Below are 15,960 nucleotides of genomic sequence, written 5' to 3' on the forward strand. Positions count from 1 at the left end.
CTATCTATATTAGACAACATGAAATGAAAACCATTTTAATTTTCAGAAACAATAAATACCGTGTTCTAGTAAAGTGACATAAAACTGAAATCTGATTAGGAATTGCAATATCTGACAGGCAGTTTTTATTTAAACTGTTCTTTATACAAAAATGCCATTACATATCTGGAATGTTAAAAAGTACGGTTAATTCCTCCTCAAATTTGAATTTCTGTATATATTTTTACATTATAAAATGTGTTTTCACACTCAAATTTTTATTTTAGGAAAAAGGAGTGTCAGTAATAACATATGAGACATTAATGAAGGTTTTCAAATTATATGCACATTTAATAACTGTGAAGTAATATTCTGTCACAGATACCAATTATAATCTCTTCTCTGAGGCAATTGCAATCTTTTAATAACCAAACGTAAGCTTAATTACATTTCAACGCTTCAGCCTGAAATTTAATTTGATGTACTGTATGCTGGCTAAATTTTTTTTAAAGAATGCCCGATAAAATACAGCATTTTCCTGACTCTTTTTCCATGCAGAAAGTTTCATGCAGTTAGCCTGCAATCTTTCATGAGGATTCCCTAAAGAAATGTCATGATTGTTGTTTTTTTTACTTTGCTGCATGAAAACCCTTGAGAGGGACCATGCCTCAGAATACTAGCCAGTTCTGGGAGAACAAATATTTATAACGTGGAAATTCTTGGATTATTGGTCATAAAGGGGAACCTGACTGAATAGATGTGTGGATGTACTGTAGTTTCTGTTAGGGCGGAGTGGTGGCTCTGTGCCTAAGGATCTGTGCCTGTGGCTGGAAGGTTGCCGGTTCAAGTCCCACAGCCAGCAGAGGAATCCTACTCTGTTGGGCTCCTGAACAAGGCCCTTAACCTCCAGGGGTGCTGTACAATGGCTAACCCTGCGCTCTGACCCCAGGCTCCTTTCACCCTGTCTGTGTGTCTCATGGAGAGCAAGCTGGGGTATGTGTAAAAACACATTCCTAGTGCAAGAAATTGTGTAGGGCTAATAAAGTGATTTTACCTGACTTTTTAATACAGTGTGCTGCTAGTTTTGGTGGATAGTGCAAGATGGCAAACAGGGTTGATCATAAAAGGTGTATTGGTTTCCATATGAGTAACTCTCCTATATATTGTATCTTTACCCACAGGGCTTTGTAGCCTAAACTCCATAGCCCAGCTGAGAGTGAGATCCTGAAATCCACACCTTCCAGTGGTGATTTATCAGAACCTCCCACTACTTCTTGAGAGCCAGGAGATCTCGGTGAAGAGATGTTGATGTGTGCATAAGTATTTCTGTATCATTATACCATATATTGGAATCTTATGGTGTATTTTAAAGGACAGTACCAGTAGTCTAGTATGACTGATAGAAAATTAAAAGATCTGGATAAATCAAGTTCCAGTATGCATTTGCAGTAAGTAAAACGAACCATACATTAGGGTGGATGGGTTTCTATGGTTAATCCTAATCACATGGACTGGAAAGAACAGAAAGTATTGAAGACAATCAGTGGTTTGATAACAGTAAACCGTGCATTAATCATGTTTTAACACAAAATACATTTAGAACTTTCTATGTACTTTTCATATAAACAAATGACCGTGTATCATTCATCTATAATTCTATAAAAAATATTTATCTATATCTATAATAATACAAATGTCTGTGTTCATATGGCATGATATACTGAGAATAAAAAACACTGTTTATAACTGCAACGAAGCTATCAGGAAAATGATCATTTTTGTAGTAGGGTGCACTGACATTGTATTGGACAGACAAGACTCAAGTGAACTTATTATAATAAAGTATTCGTCATCAGCAGGGCTGTCCTAAGGCCTCCAGAATGGCCCAACAGGTAAAGGCCCTTGTTCAACCACAGACTGTAATATCATGGGTTCAAGACTGGGTCATAGGGTCATAAAACTAGTTGACTGAGATCAGAATTAAGAGATTCCCAATTAGTGATAGGGATACCAGCAGCCATATCACCCTGCAACTCACAACTGGCAACCCACTGAAGCTAAGCAGGTGTGAGCCTGGTCAGTACCTGGATGGGAGACCTCCTGGGAAAAACTAAGGTTGCTGCTGGAAGAGGTGTTAGTGGGGCCAGCAGGGGGCGCTCACCCTGCGGTCTGTGTGGGTCCTAATGCCCCAGTATAGTGATGGGGACACTATACTGTAAACAGGCGCCGTCCTTCGGATGAGACGTAAAACCGAGGTCCTGACTCTCTGTGGTCATTAAAAATCCCAGGGCGCTTCTCGAAAAGAGTAGGGGTGTAACCCCGGTGTCCTGGCCAAATTTCCAATTGGCCCTTACCAATCATGGCCTCCTAATAATCCCCCTCTATGAATTGGCTACATCACTCTGCTCTCCTCCCCACTGATAGCTGATGTGTGGTGAGCGTTCTGGCGCACTATGGCTGCCGTCGCATCATCCAGGTGGATGCTACACACTGGTGGTGGTGGAGGGGAGTCCCCATTACCTGTAAAGCGCTTTGAGTGGAGTGTCCAGAAAAGCGCTATATAAGTGTAAGCAATTATTAATTATTATTATTAGTGCCAGACAATTGGCTGAGCAATACTAAGGGTAGGGTGAGATTATTGAGCCACAGATCTCTTGGTTGTCAGCGACACAGTGGCTTCATCGGCCTCCTGGAAATTTCCAGATGTGATGTACTGTGGGTGAGAAACCTCCAGTACAGAGTGTTTGATTTGTTAAAAGGCCACTGATGTAAAGGTGGACAAGATTTGAAAAGTCTGTCTCCCCTGTGTACGGTTACAAAGTTTCTAGCTGTGAGCCCAAGAGGTGAAAAATACACAGTTGGCTCTTCCACCTCAGGTGTATATCGCACAAATAATTGGCAGTTCTTAATGTAATTAAACAGGATTGATTGTCAAGTGGTCTTCTAAGAAAGGCACAGGGTAGTAGAGTGTGTGGTCACTGCTGGAAGCAATATTTATACACTGTACATCTGCGACAGCTGGCTGTTGATGCCGTTTTGTAGGATTCCATCCCCTTCCTTTCATAGATCCTGGACAAGCATGTGCCTTTTCATCTTTCTCTGACTTCTAGATGCCACATATGCTCACAGCTATCCCCACAAATGTTCAGTGGATCTCAACTCTCACTGCCAGGCCTCTCAGCTACAGCCTCCTGGGGTGTGTTTACAACAGCTGGGTTCTTCAAGTCTAGTCGTACAGCATAGGACAATGGGCTTAAGACTCCCTTTATCTGGAGCACTTTCTAGACTCTCTCGGATCTCTTTATTGTGTCAGCTAATTAGTTTGCATCCAACAAATATGCTACACTAAAATAAATTCTTTCTCTTTCACATTTTAAGTCACCACAAAACAAGTAAAATAAGTCTTGTTTCTTTATCTGCTCCTAATGGCAAGCAAGGGCTTTTTTTATTCCGTTCAGCCTGATCCTCTTTTTCCAGGGTTTGAGTCTAGTTGTCTGGGCCTCCATGTAGCTCTGGCAAAGCAAAAGGTTATAAATCCATAAATCCCTCACTGCCTTCCTTGCCACTCATTGCATTGTTAGCTGGAGGAAGGGAAACATGGGACTTGTAATTTCTCCATGGCACTGAGTCATCTCTACTTATGGCATCACAGTGCATAACCTAATTCATGCAGCTCTCAAAAGAATTCCAACAAGTTAATTAGGAAAGGCAAGGTTTAAGAACATTTTCAGAAACCTCAGTGTTTGGGGGATTTATTTGATATTATCTTTTTTGTGCTTTAGATATGGAAAAGTGCATATCAAACTGAGAAAAGGAGATACTTTCTTTGCAAAAGGAGTACTTTACGTAGAGTAATATTCTGTATGAGTCTGGTGTCTGGCCATATTGGTGAAGCTAATACTTTGGTTTTTATCAAGAAACAGATTTTTCTTTTTAAAGAAAAATCATAAAATCGGTAAGGTGCCAACATATAGGTCTAGATAGGCGAAATGGCCTCCTCTCATTGTTAACCTCATTTAACATTCTTATTCTTATGAATATTGGAACAGCTTTTATTTTATGTACAGAGCTCCATTCATAATGCATCATTTCAATGTGATGTGCTTTACAAACAACAATCAAGCAAAAAAGACAGGCACACACAAATTAATACAGTGAATTAAACAGAATTAAAAGCACAAGTATATAAAAGTTTGTTAGACAGGATGTGAAAGAGTTGACTGAATTCAACATTTCACGTGGGGTGAAAGACGGTCCCACAGATTTGGAGAAATGGGACAGAAAGCATGGTCTCCTGGTGTACAGACACTTGTTTTGTAAAGAGAGCAACTGACAGACGGGTGCAAAGGGGCTAACGCTTCACTGTGAGGTTACAAGCCAAACCATTCAAGCCCTTAAAGGAAAACAGGATCTGGAGTTTTTTTTCTGAAATGCACAAGGAACCACTACAAGAAATCTAAAACAGATGATTAATGCTTATGCATTTTAGTTTTGGGTTACAATATGAGCAGCAGAGTTCTAAACCTGTTGAAGCTTTTGTGCATTTTGACTACACCAACAAGCACTCCATTCCAATAAAAAAGCCTGAAAAATACAAATGCATGCATTGCCCTAATAATGTACAGTATATATGATATATTAAAAATAGATAAAATACAGAATTCCAGATGTGACAAACTTTAAGGAGGAACATGCAGTATATGGAGGACAATACATGTTCAGATATGTTAATATATTCAATATGTGTTCAATATATGTTCATGAACAATATGTTTCTATTGGCTATGTTTTAAACCAGCAGCAGATCTCTAGATCCATTCAGCAACATTGTCAAACACGATCAACACAGACAGTTCTAAGGTCCACCAGCAAAAAAAGACTGTTTAAGTTTTTTAACATCTATGAATTAAAGATTCAGTCATTTTTAACAAATAACTTTACAGTATATCTTTTTAGATTTTTTTTTTATAGAAACAAAATGATTGGCCCTAACTAGAGCCACAAAAATGACATAAAAATTGTTTAACTAAATTATTGTTCATATAATGTCAGAAGGTACAGTAAAAGCTTACTGTACATGTCTTTTCATCTACCCAGTGAAAGGGAATGGGGAGCTACTTTTGGCTAACTTGGCTTGCTGAGGTTTGCTTCTTTGCCTGATAGAACCAGCAAACAAAAAAAAAATAAAGGTTTCAGCTGCTGAATCCAAAGATGACAGTTTCCTTTGTGATAAGCCATACAGTCACAGCTTGTTAAGTCAGACGATGACAGTGATAAAAGACAAGGCCATCAGTTTACACCAGAATGTGACCTATCTTCACATATACAGGCACTGGGATGCCTTCCCACAAGCATCAGACTGAGAGTCCCTAAAGATAGAAACACTGGAGAATAATGCTGAGCTGCTTATCTCGTAGCAAATGAATGGAAAATGTAAAGAGCACAAGGTGTTTTGCTTGCTGCCTAACAACAATCATTAGCCCTTGAAAATCAGCCATTTTTCACTGAAAGGGCAGCATTGTCTTGTGCGTATTTAAATTGCAATGAAAAACTAACTATAAAAATAAGCAGATAAAATGAAAAAATAATCCCTTACCATTTACTATTAAATGAACTACTGTATGTTGAGAAATACCCATATCCAGTTTTCATACTATATGTAATGGAATAATGTACCAAAAACTAACCAAATGATTCCAAACTGAAGATTTGATTGGTTAAATACTGTACATTAGATTATTTCATTTATGGAATGAGAAAATACATTGTTTTTAGATCTATCACATAGTGACTAGGAAGTCTGAGACTGTCTTTAATATTGTTTGTATGTTTTGCTCAGATGCTTTTGTGTGTGTTGAAACTGAGGTAAGCACTGCTCTTTGTGATCTGTCCAAATGTATTATTTCATGGAAGGGACAGCAGTAATATAGACCTCTTTTTTAGAAGGGGTAAACTCATAAACAAGCACTATTTTGACAGTTAGGATTGTTGCACAGTCTAAAAGTGTCCTTGAAGTCAGAACTGCTTACTGTCAGAAGAATCATTGTACAAGTATTGGAAAAGAAGGCTAAAAGAAGGTCGTTTAGTAATGTATTGCGGTTTACTCTTGCTGATGAAATGAGTTTTTTAATACATGGCAACAGGCAACTACTCTGAAAATAAGCAAACTATTCCATATTCTGTTGACATGCATTGTTTTAGTTTTTCATTATTTTTCCACTGAGCAAAGTAAAGCAGTCTTTAACTGATGTGTAACATGTTGTTCATCATGCAACATACTATAGAAATATACTTCTGTGTAGACTAACAACACTCAAGTATACTGTAGATTCAAGAAACTTATATGTACAGTATATCAAGACTGAGACATTTGCCATTTTATCTTTATAGTGGAACCAGCATGATTTTTGTGTTTGTCAAATGATAATCTAGGTTTGTAGCAGTGAGTACCTAACAGGATTTAACAACTGACTAGTTATTTATAGTCAGCAGTATGCATATTTAATGTGTTTGCTTAAATTTCTCAGACAGGTTATTACATCTAGGTAACAAATTAAAATAATTGACGGTATTGCATAACTTCACAATTTGCGAAATAAGAACAAAATTATGAACTTTGTGAAAGTACTGCATGTCATTTTGGCCATTGTCCATCAACCATTTTTTCCCAAACCACCTGTCTCACCACAGGCTACAGCAAGAGTTTGCGCAAATGTCTAAGTGAAGCGACGCTTTCTGCTCAGTCACCTTAATGGTTAAAGTAACGCGATTTGCAAGCAAATAAGTACAGGTTGTGCTGCAGACATTTCACCGCAGAGTTGTTCCACAATGGTCTGCAAGCAGAGTTAACAAGTAGTACTTGTCTCCAAAACAGTCTCAAAGTTGACAGCAATATTTCTATTGGTTTAAAAGAGATTTACAGTGCAAACCCATTTGTTTAAGCGTACTGTAAGTGTAATAGGATCTTTTCACCCTACCGGAAGTTTTGTTGCTTCGTTCTGAATCATAGAATATGGTGCATACCAGGACATTTAATCTATTTTGTGATGTAAATTGGAGGTTTTACACATTAACCTTTACTTTTTACTTTCATTGTGGTACGAAATGCACTCATCAATGCCCATTCTTTATAACCCCAAAATATAAAAATATTATAAAGCATATTGCCAACATTACAGGTTGTGCGAGCCAGCTTACCAGCGCTGTGATTTCACCCCCCTTCCCTGTGAATAGCAGAGACCTTAGCCGTCGGGCTGACGGGAGATTTCCCTTTAGCTGAACTGGCTGGATCCCTGTTGAGTGACCCTGGAGGCCCGGGTTCGAGTCACAAGCGGTGGGGGACCGACCTGAGGTGGCAGCGGTGAGGGCACATACTGTACCCACGTAAACCTGAGAGCGCTACAATACTATACAATACTGATTAAATACTGTAGCTCACTGCAGGATACTAGTTATGTGGGCACTGATTTTCAAAGGGAATGTAAATACCTGCGAGGGAGTGTATTCGTTTGAATCATTTTACTAATGTACTGTATACGGTACAGATTGTTCTTAAAATTCTACTTTGTTACTTGCTCAAACAGTATCATGTGATTTATTGTTTCACCTCTAACCTCAGAAATCCAGAAAGGCATAAGAAAACACACTTTAACAATCACCTCATATCACCTTATATCAGAATTCTTGAAATACGGTACAAGTGGAAGAGATGAAGTAATAATAATAATAATAATAAACTTTATTTTATATAGTGCCTTTAAAGGTGGTTTCTCAAAGCGCTTTACAGGATGACAATAACAATAAATAAGAAGACTACAACAATAAATAAGAAAATTTCACAAGACAGGACACAATTATAATTACAACAATACAACAATAACAATAGAGGAGACCGTGGAAGATGGTATTAAGAAGAGCAGAGGGGTGAAGAATGGAACCAGTTAAGTAAAGGCTTTTCTGAAAAGGAGGGTTTTGAGTCTGGATTTGAAGGAGTTTAGAGAAGGTGACTCTCTAATATCCTTAGGCAAGGAGTTCCAGAGCTTGGGGGCATAGCAGGAGAAGGCCCTGTCGCCCATACAATGTAGACGGGCTTGGGGGACAGTAAGGATGGCAGAATTTGAAGAGCGGAGGTTGCGAGGTGGGGAGTAGGGCGATAAAAGTTCAGACAGGTATTGAGGTGCCAAGCCATGTAAAGCCTTGTAGGTGAGCATGAGGATTTTAAAGTCTACGCGGAATTTGACCGGAAGCCAGTGCAAGGACTCCAGGATAGGAGTAATGTGAACACTTGCACTAGATCTGGTCAGGATTCTGGCTGCTGAATTTTGGACATACTGCAGCTTGTTCAGAGTAGATTTAGATACCCCAGGGAGCAGAGCATTGCAGTAGTCAATTCGAGAGAATACAAATATGTTGATCAGCTTTTCAGCCACAGTTAATGATAGCATAGGGTGTAGTCTTGCGATATTTCTAAGGTGAAAAAAAGATGTTTTGACAGTATGCTGTACATGTGGGTCGAATGTTCAGCCAGAATCGAATATAACCCCAAGGTTTTTCAATTTTGATTGGAGCTCAAGTACAGAGCCATCTACAGACAGGGTTACAGGACTGGCTTTACGAAGTTGATGGGGGGTACCAATAAGCATGACTTCAGTCTTGTCACAGTTAAGATGAAGGAAGTTTTGAGTCATCCAAATTTTTATGTCAGAGATGCAATTAGATAGAATAGAGACAGCCACATCAGTGTCGGGTTTGGTATGGATGTATATTTGAGTATCGTCAGCGTAAAAATGAAAGCTGAGGCCATGTGATCTTAAAAGCTGACCAAGTGGGAACATGTAAATGCTGAAGAGCAAGGGGCCCAGTATTGAGCCCTGAGGGACACCAGACTTGACAAGACCAATTTCAGACCTGTACCCATTGAGAGAGACAAAGTGACAGCGATCAGTGAGGTAAGACTTAAACCATTTGAGGGCAGTGTCAGAGACTCCAAACACAGTCTCGAGACGAGAAAGCAAGATGTTATGGTCAACAGTGTCAAAGGCAGCACTGAGATCAAGAAGGATGAGTATGGAAAGAGAACCAGAATCAGAAGCTATTAGGAGATCGTTGGTGACTTTGACTAGGGCGGTTTCTGTGCTGTGAAGTTGACGGAAGCCAGATTGGAGGGGTTCGAAAAGGTTGTTTGTCATGAGGTGGTTATGTAACTGAAGTGTGACAGCACGTTCTAGAATTTTAGAGAGAAAGGGTAAGTTGGAGATGGGGCGAAAGTTGTTAAGATTGTCGAGAGCCATGTTAGGCTTCTTTGGCACTGGGGTAATAGCAGCAGTTTTGAGGACCGTTGGTACAATGCCGGTGCTCAAGGATTCATGTATTATATTGAGGACAATGGGACAGAGAGAAGAGAAACAGGACTGGAATAAAGTGGTGGGAATGGGATCTAAAATAGATGTGGTGGGTTTCATGCACGTAACTAGTTTGTTTAGGGATGCTGAGTCAAGAAGAGAGAAGCTGGAGAGACGGGAACCAGAGAAGTTGGATGAGGAGGGAGGAGGTGTGGAAATTATATCCGTAGTGGAGAGAATGTGATGCCGGATGTTGTCAATCTTAGAACTAAAGAAATCTAAGAATGTGTTGCAAAGTTGTTTTCTGATGATCAGAAATGGTTTTCTGATGGAGAGAAGTGCCACATCACTGATCCTGTTCTGACTAGGTGTATTACAGTCGTCCATTCAGACTCTACTCTGCTACATCACCTGAAGTCTTTCAGGGACACTTTGTTTACTATTGCCTCTTGAGACCAAGGGCTGTTTCTCACCCTCATAATGTCTCTCATAGTCACAACTGATCTACCCGTTTCATGTTTGTCATCTGTGAAATTTGTAAACAAAGGTCATTATACAGTATGTTAGTATTTATGTTTGGCTTATTATAGTAAATAATTATTGTAAAGTTCTGTGGCTAAGGATCTGCGCCTGTGGTTGGAAGGTTGCCAGTGTGTATCCCGCGACCGGCAGAGGAATCCTACTTGGTTGGGCCCCTGAACAAGGCCCTTAACCCCAACTGCTCCAGGTGTGCTGTATAAATGGCTGACTCATACTCTGACCCCAAGCTTCTCTCCCTGTCTGTGAATCTCATGGAGAGCAAGTTGGGGTATGCAAAAACACAAATTACTAATACAGAAATTGTATATGGCCAATAAAGTGATCCATCTATCTATCTAAATGAATTTGTGTATTAGTTGCTGTGCATCTTTGTTTTGCACATTGTGGATCCACAGTGTTGTCTTTGTTTCCTCTTTGTTCCACCATTTTGTATCGGGCTCCAGACCCAAACTCAACCCTGGTTTAAATAGAGGATCAGTCCATCCAGAGGAACAGGGAGTGGAGCTTAGGTTATCTAACCTAACACTCTTGGTCTTAATGGTGTGGTACTGTATGCGTGCTGCTACACAGTGTAGTTTATAGGGCAGTATCCTTGAACACTGCACTGCTAGTGGGAAATTCCCTGGGGAAACTACAGTTTAATTTCTTATTTGAATGTTTTGTCTTTTCTCTTTTGTAAATGTTTTTTCCTTGCATGCAGTAAGTAAACGGGCACTTTCTACACTTTTGTGTCTGGCCTTTACTTCCCTGACTTGTGTGACCACCCCTGGATACACTGTCTGGTGGTTTAGTTACACTTCCTTTCGGTGTTTGTGTCTCTTTTTGGACATGGCAGGCATACTCTTGACTGAGCGATGGACTTAAATGCAGATGGTTGCTATGCACCAATTTCACCTTACTAAATACAATGCGCAAACCTCAGGTAGAAAGCTAGAACAGTAACTCAAGATAATATCCAAATTAGTGATGAAGTGCACCATTCATTCTCCCTCACAGAGAAAGGAGGGTGGAGCCAGGTAGCATACCAGGGTCAGATTGCAAGTCCATGGGGTAATAACAGGTGGCATCTGAACAATTAAACAGAGAGGTAGTGGTGTGTTATTTTACAAGATATTGAATGCATCATATCGGTAATATGTTGGGAGAATGTAGTCTGTTGATTCTATTTGTGGCCTTTGGATTCACATTGTTAAAACATACAGAAAATTCATGCCATGCTGTTTGCATCTACACAATGGTTTGTTCATGCATGTTAGACTTTCTGCATCATAAATGCATAATTGAGAAAATTATTTTGCTTAATTCAAATTAAAGAAACATCTTTGATCTAATACCAAATTCTAAAATAGAAAGCTGTACAGGGAAATCTGTGTGTTCTTACTTCTCAAAGGCATTTATGTCTGCTGTTCTAAAAATATCAGAAGCAATAACCAAAAATTCATCTTCCACTGCAGTACAGTTGTCTGACTCCAGCAAATCAACTCCTTCTTATTGCTGTCACACAGCTCACTGTCTCCAAGACCAAAGCTTCAACTACAGTATGTCTCTAAATATCGCATCGATTTCTTTCACTCATTTTGCCTACACAGGTATTTTCACATTTTTAGTTTACAGTTTAAACTGCATTTGGTTTAAAGTGGAAGACATTTTAGAACCCTATGTCATTGAATTCATTAGCATAGCTACAGAGAAAGCATAGAAGAGACACTGATCTCAGGAAGAAAAACAAACCAGAACAGTGACAGCTTTAAACAATACAATGGTATTTATTGATTTTTGTAGGAAATTCACAGGGATAGTTTGAGAATATAATCTTTCATACATATAAGCATCTAATCTACATTGTGAAGATCTCTCTGAATTAGTGCCTTTATCCATAAACAGGAACCATTACTCCTTGTTTTCTTGCTTACTACAGCCTTTTAGCATCAAGAGTGCTATGACACTTCTATTAGACAACTGTATATTTTTAGTACTGTATGCTGTATATCTTTAGTTTTTCTGTTTTGGTTTCATCCTGTACAGAACATTGTATCTGTGTGGTTATGTTGCAAGTATTAAAAATAGCATAGTGACAGTATTTGAGGCCTTACTATAAGATATTACATGCTGCTACAGTATGTAATGACACTACGGGATTCATATTTCTTTAGGGGATGCTGGACATATACATATATATTTAATCAGAAGAGCAGATGTGATTTCTCTTCATACCCAAAAGCATACCGTGCCTTGAAGGGAAATGTGCCCATTATAGAACATATAACTTGGGTCAATAAATATTGCCCTTCATCCTCCATTACTCTTACAAGAGCACATGGGATGTGCCCAATGTTTCCTTGCTAACTATATTGGGCCTTCATTTTTAAAAGCATAATCTTATTTCCCCATATGTTCTCTTGTAGGTTCCAATATTTCTTTAAAATTATATATAAATCTTAAAATCTTAGAACTGTTAACATCCTATCAGCCTGTCTCTAGTTGAGAGTCTGAGGCTAAAAGTCAGAATGGAAACCAAACAAATTCGGCTAAAGAAAAATAGGTGAGCCTGAAGCTAAAAGGAAAGAAAAACATTTTCAGAAGAAGACTACAGAAATTGGGCATACCAAAATCAACAATATGGTACACTTTTTAATGAAGAAGAATACATGGCTAATTAGCAAAACTAGGTCAGCAAAAAAACTCTTCTATCATAAACTGCTGATGTTTATCAACTGTCAGGGAATTCAACAACAGCCTCCAGAGTATATGGGTGAAGGTATAAAAATCCACAGTTTACAAAAGTCCAAGAGCAGAATTGCCAAGGATACACTGCAGGATTTAAACCTCTTATCAGCACCAACAACAGAAAAGTCGGATTGTGCCTGCAAGCAAATTCTAATGATGAGCCAAGAGAGTTTTAGAACAGAACTTTGTGGACAGATGAGACCAAAATAAACCTTTGCCAAACTGATGGAAAGGTTACAGTATAGGAAAAGAAAATAACTGCAGATGATCCAAAGAATACCAAAGAGCTCATCTGCAAAAGGCAGTGAAGATAATGTCATGCCTGGGCTTATACAGTATGGCAGGCTCTGGAGCTTGCTCACTTGAAATCATTGATGTAACTACAGTACCGATGGCAGCAGCAGAATTAAGTCTGTATGTATGTAGAAGAAAATACTTCATACTTCTAGTTTAGTGTTTCTCCATATAGCATTGACCAAAAACATAGAGCATTTTTAGGATAAAAAAGTGGAAAATCTTAGACTGGCCAAGTCATTTTTCAGATGCAAATCTAAGTTAGCATGTATTTAAAAAAATATTAAAATCAAAACACCGTAGGAATAGGCAAGAACTCAAAGTGGCTGCAACAAAAACTTGGGATGACCTCTCAAATGATTACTAATACTGTAGTAACCTCAATGGGCCACTAACTTCATGCAATTATTGCCTCAAAGGGATATGCAACTAAATACTGACTTACACACTCAGGCGTGAAATGTGTACCAATATTTAAAATCACTGGGTTGAATATAAAGTGGGTTTTTGTTCTAAAAAGATCAAATACATATACTGTATATGACAGGAAATACCCCAAAATAAAATGTGTACTACAGTATGTTGTACATACTGTACAGTATTATGTACATGAATCAAATCCAAGCTCCTTGAATATAAAACAATATAAACAGAATATTAGACTAAGTATAAAAGTATAAGAATAAAATATACAGTGCCTTGCGAAAGTATTCGGCCCCCTTGAACTTTTCAACCTTTTGCCACATTTCAGGCTTCAAACATATAAATTTTTTATTTTATGTGAAGAATCACCAACAAGTGGGACACAATTGTGAAGTGGAACGAAATCTATTGGATTTTTGAAACTTTTTTAACTAATAAAAAAATGAAAAGTGGGGCGTGCAAAATTATTCGGCCCCTTTACTTTCAGTGCAGCAAACTCACTCCAGAAGTTCAGCGAGGATCTCTGAACGATCCAATGTTGTCCTAAATGACTGATGGTGATAAATAGAATTCACCTGTGTGTAATCAAGTCTCTGTATAAATGCACCTGCTCTGTGATAGTCTCAAGGTTCTGTTGAAAGCGCAGAGAGCATCATGAAGACCAAGGAACACACCAGGCAGGTCCGTAATACTGTTGTGGAGAAGTTTAAAGCCGGATTTGGATACAAAAAGATTTCCCAAGCTTCAAACATCCCAAGGAGCACTGTGCAAGCGATCATCTTGAAATGGAAGGAGTATCAGACCACTGCAAATCTACCAAGACCTGGCCGTCCCTCTAAACTTTCAGCTCAGACAAGGAGAAGACTGATCAGAGATGCAGCCAAGAGGCCCATGATCACTCTGGATGAACTGCAGAGAACTACAGCTGAGGTGGGAGAGTCTGTCCATAGGACAACAATCAGTCTTACACTGCACAAATCTGGCCTTTATGGAAGAGTGGCAAGAAGAAAGCCATTTCTCAAAGATATCCATAAAAAGTCTCGTCTAAAGTTTGCCACAAGCCACCTGGGAGACACCCCAAACATGTGGAAGAAGGTGCTCTGGTCAGATGAAACCAAAATCGAACTTTTTGGCCACAATGCAAAACGATATGTTTGGCGTAAAAGCAACACAGCTCATCACCCTCAACACACCATCCCCACTGTCAAACATAGTGGTGGCAGCATCATGGTTTGGGCCTGCTTTTCTTCAGCAGGGACAGGGAAGATGGTTAAAATTGAGGGGAAGATGGATGCAGCCAAATACAGGACCATTCTGGATGAAAACCTGTTGGAGTCTGCAAAAGACCTGAAACTGGGACGGAGATTTATCTTCCAACAAGACAATGATCCCAAACATACAGCAAAATCTACAAAGGAATGGTTCACAAATAAACGTATCCAGGTGTTTGAATGGCCAAGTCAAAGTCCAGACCTGAATCCAATCGAGAATCTGTGGAAAGAGCTGAAAACTGCTGTTCACAAACGCTCTCCATCCAACCTCACTGAGCTCGAGCTGTTTTGCAAGGAAGAATGGGCAAGAATTTCAGTCTCTCGATGTGCAAAACTGATAGAGACATACCCCAAGCGACTTGCAGCTGTAATCGCAGCAAAAGGTGGCTCTACAAAGTATTAACGCAAGGGGGCCGAATAATTTTGCACGCCCCACTTTTCATTTTTTTATTAGTTAAAAAAGTTTCAAAAATCCAATAGATTTCGTTCCACTTCACAATTGTGTCCCACTTGTTGGTGATTCTTCACATAAAATAAAAAATTTATATCTTTATGTTTGAAGCCTGAAATGTGGCAAAAGGTTGAAAAGTTCAAGGGGGCCGAATACTTTCGCAAGGCACTGTATTTAGTCTTTGTTTTCCCTGTCCTTTTGGAGAACACTGTAATTTTTTTTAGGTCCACCCAATATACATGAAATGACTCCACACACACTACAGTATATCTCTCAACATAGTCCTCTAGGGCATCCACTTTTCTGCCACTACTTAACAAGATTATAGATGGTTTTATAATACATTTAAATTTCCTGGTCCATTACGTATTCCTGTGCTTTCAATCACTGAGGTAGCAGTGTTGGTGAGTGTACTTCTTCAGACCAAAGTAAAGAAAGATGTGATATCAATGCTGCAAGGGAATGGGTTACATTTTGAAAACAAGCTTCAATGTATTTCTGCATTGCAGACCTCACCATGTGTGGGTGACAAATTCTTGACACACATCGTTCATATCATTGGCTTCAACTTTTAACTGCAGAAGCTTCCACATACAGTAAATTGGTACAGAGCGCAAGTCTGTTAAATTGCTTTGAACTAATTCAAAAACTCATGACCAGAGCCGTACAATCAGAGGAGAAGAGTGGGTGCATTATTGGTTGTTTCTTATGAATCAGAGGTTAAAAAATTGCTCTGTACAACATATTTCATATAATAAAATCCAAAGAAAAGATTTTGAACATTTCTGCACTCATTTGTTATTTTCATTTATTTGCTATATTATAACCTGAATTTTAGTCACAAATATTGTCTCAAGTATGTTCCGATAAATGTTTTGATATATCTAATTTGTTTTGTAACAGTTTGGGTCTTCGGACTGCCTTGTCATGAACT

General features: G+C 38.8%; 1 protein-coding gene across 1 annotated transcript in view; it reads right to left on the reverse strand.

Moving 5' to 3' along the window:
- LOC148649153 (uncharacterized) overlaps positions 1-15,573 on the reverse strand; it is a 37,529-nt gene extending 21,956 nt beyond the window's left edge. Inside the window, exons 1-2 of the mRNA XM_088606674.1 lie at positions 15,543-15,573; positions 7,177-7,325 (exon numbers count right to left, since the gene is read on the reverse strand). Of these exons, the coding sequence (XP_088462800.1) occupies positions 7,177-7,325; positions 15,543-15,573 (180 nt within the window). The remainder of the gene's footprint in view (positions 1-7,176; positions 7,326-15,542) is intronic.
- Positions 15,574-15,960: the final 387 nt, after the last annotated feature.

The sequence above is a fragment of the Lepisosteus platostomus genome, chromosome 14 (assembly GCF_059453375.1).
Source record: "Lepisosteus platostomus isolate fLepPlt1 chromosome 14, fLepPlt1.hap1, whole genome shotgun sequence".
In the NCBI taxonomy this organism is placed as follows: domain Eukaryota; kingdom Metazoa; phylum Chordata; class Actinopteri; order Semionotiformes; family Lepisosteidae; genus Lepisosteus; species Lepisosteus platostomus.